Source organism: Penaeus vannamei, chromosome 9, assembly GCF_042767895.1.
Source record: "Penaeus vannamei isolate JL-2024 chromosome 9, ASM4276789v1, whole genome shotgun sequence".
Lineage (NCBI taxonomy): Eukaryota > Metazoa > Arthropoda > Malacostraca > Decapoda > Penaeidae > Penaeus > Penaeus vannamei.
Window position 1 is genome coordinate 40,867,711 of NC_091557.1, and position 3,187 is coordinate 40,870,897.

The 3,187-nt window shown below is 56.6% G+C and overlaps 1 protein-coding gene across 1 annotated transcript in view; it reads right to left on the bottom strand.

Annotated features, from left to right (window-relative positions):
• Nucleotides 1-256: 256 nt before the first annotated feature.
• LOC113807941 (uncharacterized) overlaps nt 257-3,187 on the bottom strand; it is a 4,704-nt gene continuing 1,773 nt past the window's right edge. Inside the window, exon 1 of the mRNA XM_027359267.2 lies at nt 257-3,187. This exon is cut by the window's right edge and continues 1,773 nt beyond it. Within this exon, the coding sequence (XP_027215068.2) occupies nt 636-3,187 (2,552 nt within the window). The 3' untranslated portion in view covers nt 257-635.

Consider the following 3,187-nt stretch of genomic DNA (forward strand, 5'->3'; position numbering starts at 1 on the left):
GCACACTCACACACACGCACTCGCACACTCACAAACACTCATACTCGCGCACACACACACACTCGCATTCACGCTCACTCACCATGTTCAAGGAGCAGATGTCCTGGTCTCTAACTCCTGTTGCGTCGACGTCGGGATAAGGAGAGACAATGGAGATGTCTCTAAGTGGCCGGGAGATGTCTTGATATGCATGTGACGTCATCGTTTTATCTCGTTTTCTGTTTTATAACGTGAGACTCTTATTTTTAGTCTATCATTCTTTTTTTTGGATTTTCTTTTCTCGTTTTCTTTCTTTCTTTCTTTCTTTCCCAAAGCCTGGATGAGCGTCTCTGTGCGTGACACTCGTGTTGTTGAATTATAATAAATAAAAGAAATGGTGTCCGATATTAACACTTTTATTTTATTTATTTATCTATTAAATCTCCAGGAAGACTTTAATATACCATGGTACACGCCCCTTGTCTCGCCCTCGACACATCCTTATTCGAGTAGGAGGGCGAGGATGAGGCTCACGTTCTCCATCGTTATCCAAAATAGGATTAAAATCTTTTATGATACAGATATACACTTTTTTCACTTCAGTCTCCTCGTCTGTCTGTCGGGTCCTGAGGCGTCCGGCGTCCCCGCGAGCACATCTAGGCACTGTTTGGACGTTCTTCCAGAGGCTTTTCCTCGTCCTCTCCCCGCTTCTTCTTGCCGCAGGTGAGGGAGCAGCTGATGACGAGGAGGCCCGTGATGATGAAGCAGGCCATGATGGTTTCCCGCAGGTGGCACGCCGCCCACAGGATGTACCAGAGGCTCAGGGGAATCTCCTCGACCTGTATTCTCGCCCACATGACGGGGACCAGCTTGTGGGCGTGCAGCATCCCCTCCGGTGGGCGGATACCTAGTTGGACGGCGAGAGAGGCATTGATGGGAACGCCCAGGATGGGGTGGTAGTAGATGAACGAGCCGTGCAGCGACTCGTTGGCGGAGATGCCGTTCACCCCCAGCAGGAGGTTGGAGTTGGTGGGGCTGAGCTGCGAGCTGGTCTGCGGTAGTACCTTCACCTTGGTGCCCTTGTCGGACGCCGTGCCGTTGGCGCTGCCGATGTGGTCCGTCAGGGACAGGAAGTGGGGCGCCGACAGCCAGAAGGGGTAGCGCTCCACGTAGCGCCCGATGAGCAGCAGCCTCCCGATGGTCTCGAGGAGGAGCGGCTCGAGGTCCACGACGCCCAGAACCTCATTGTAGCTGTTCCTGAACATGTCATTGTCGAGGAAGTTCTGGTGCTTGGAGTGTCTGTGGAGGTGCTTTCTTCTGTCATTGTTCCTGTGTCGCGGGAGGTGCGTGTTTGAGGGAGACTCCGTCCGCTCTCCGTCCTTGACCCTCGAGTAGCTGAGGGAGGGGTACAGCTCGGAGCGCGAGGACGAGTCCCCCCCGCTGCCGATGGCGTTGCCCAGCACGAACTGGTACCCCGGCAGCCCCAGCATGTCGACGGAGTGGCGGTAGCGGAGCGTCAGGTTCTTCTCGATGAAGGGCACGGGCAGCAACACCGTCTTCTTCGTGTCCAGAGGAAGCGGCAGGAATATCTTGCTCGAGATCTCTGCAATGGACCTCCAGGCGCTTTTGCTCTGGTTGGGCTCCGCGGTGGACCTCCTGAGCCGGCTGGCCCTCGGCGTCGTGATCATGGCAACGCTGCTGCCGGAGGTGCTGGGCCCTTCCGTGCCCCTGCGCCTCAGCTTCGACGGCGTGGGCATGTCCAGCGTGAAGGGAATCGAGGTGTTGTGCGTGCTCGCCTTCTCGGTCGTCTCTGGATCCCGCGCTGTGGTGGGCGTGGCCGTGGTGGCGTCTGGCGCGTCGGGTTCCTCTGGCGACCGCTTGACCCTGCCCTTGGAGATCTGGGCCTGGATGCTCGACAGGAAGGTGGTGTCGACGTTGAACTTCTTGAGGTTGTTGATGATCATCGTCAGCAGCGCAGACGGGTTCGTCTTGTGGAAGTCGTTCATGTGCATGCCGAAGTATGGAAGACCATTGCTAGTGATTATCATCTTCATGAGGTCATACACGTGGAAAGGCGTCGAGAGCGTCATGGAGGACCTCTCGGGCACGTAGTCCACCTGCAGCCCCGCCGTTCTCTTGAAGGATATCCGGAAGAAGAGCGGACCTTTTTCGTGGACGACCACTTCCTTGCTGCTTAACTCGGCTTTGTCGTTTATACTGAAGAAGAATAACTGGACGGATAATCTTAAACCCTCTAAGATGAACAAGAACTTGGGGTCCACCTTATTGATGGCTTCTTGGAATTTTGTGATATTGGAACTCTCTTTTTTAGTGCCATTGAGTCCGTACCGTGGATACGGTTCTCCTAAAACCTCTGAGTTAGTTATTCTAAAGAATAAGCTATTATAGGAGACAAATTCGTCCCCAAAGTTCATGTAACTAGTCCTGAGCCACGACCAACACTCCTGCAGGAGGTTGTCGACGCCGTGCTTTACCCCGTGGTCATAGGTCACGCCCAGGAGGATGAGCGTGACCCCGATCATGACCCCGATGGACCTCGGGATGGAGACGTCGCACGCCCTGAGTCTCTTCATCTCGCCGGGGAAGACGGGCTTCTTCACCACGTTGAGGCTCGTGAGGGACTTGCCGAGGCCCTCCACCGTGTTAGGCGCGACCTCGCCCTCGGGCGCCCTCACTCCGCTCTTCCGAAATCTCCGACTTCTGAACAGCCGCACGATCTTGGACTTCTTCTCGGGGTACACCCTCGAGCCGACGTCCACCGTGTCTATCGTCGGGCTCTGAGCCGTCGGCGGGATGAAGGACCTCAGCCAGGTGACGAGGCGGTACCGACGAGACATCTTGCCCGCGGGCGACTCTCGTATGCTGTGTAAATCGTACGGCTTGTTGACATACTCACAGCCCTTCTTGTTGCAGACGCACACGCACCTGACCGTCGTCGGCCCATGCAAGGGGGCGCTGACGACGACGCTTTCCGTGTCGCTTCCGATGTCGTGGCTGACTTCCCTCTCGCTGCCGTGGATGCTGTCGCTGATGGGCTCCACCTCGCTGACGCTGCCCTTGGCCCACTGGGTCTCCACGAACTCCGAGTAACTCCCGTCCAGCTCGCACTCCTCGTAGCAGTCTGGGGCGCCGCCGTGTCGCCCCGCGGAGAGCACGGTGATCTTGGCGTTGGTGTGGCCGCGCTCGA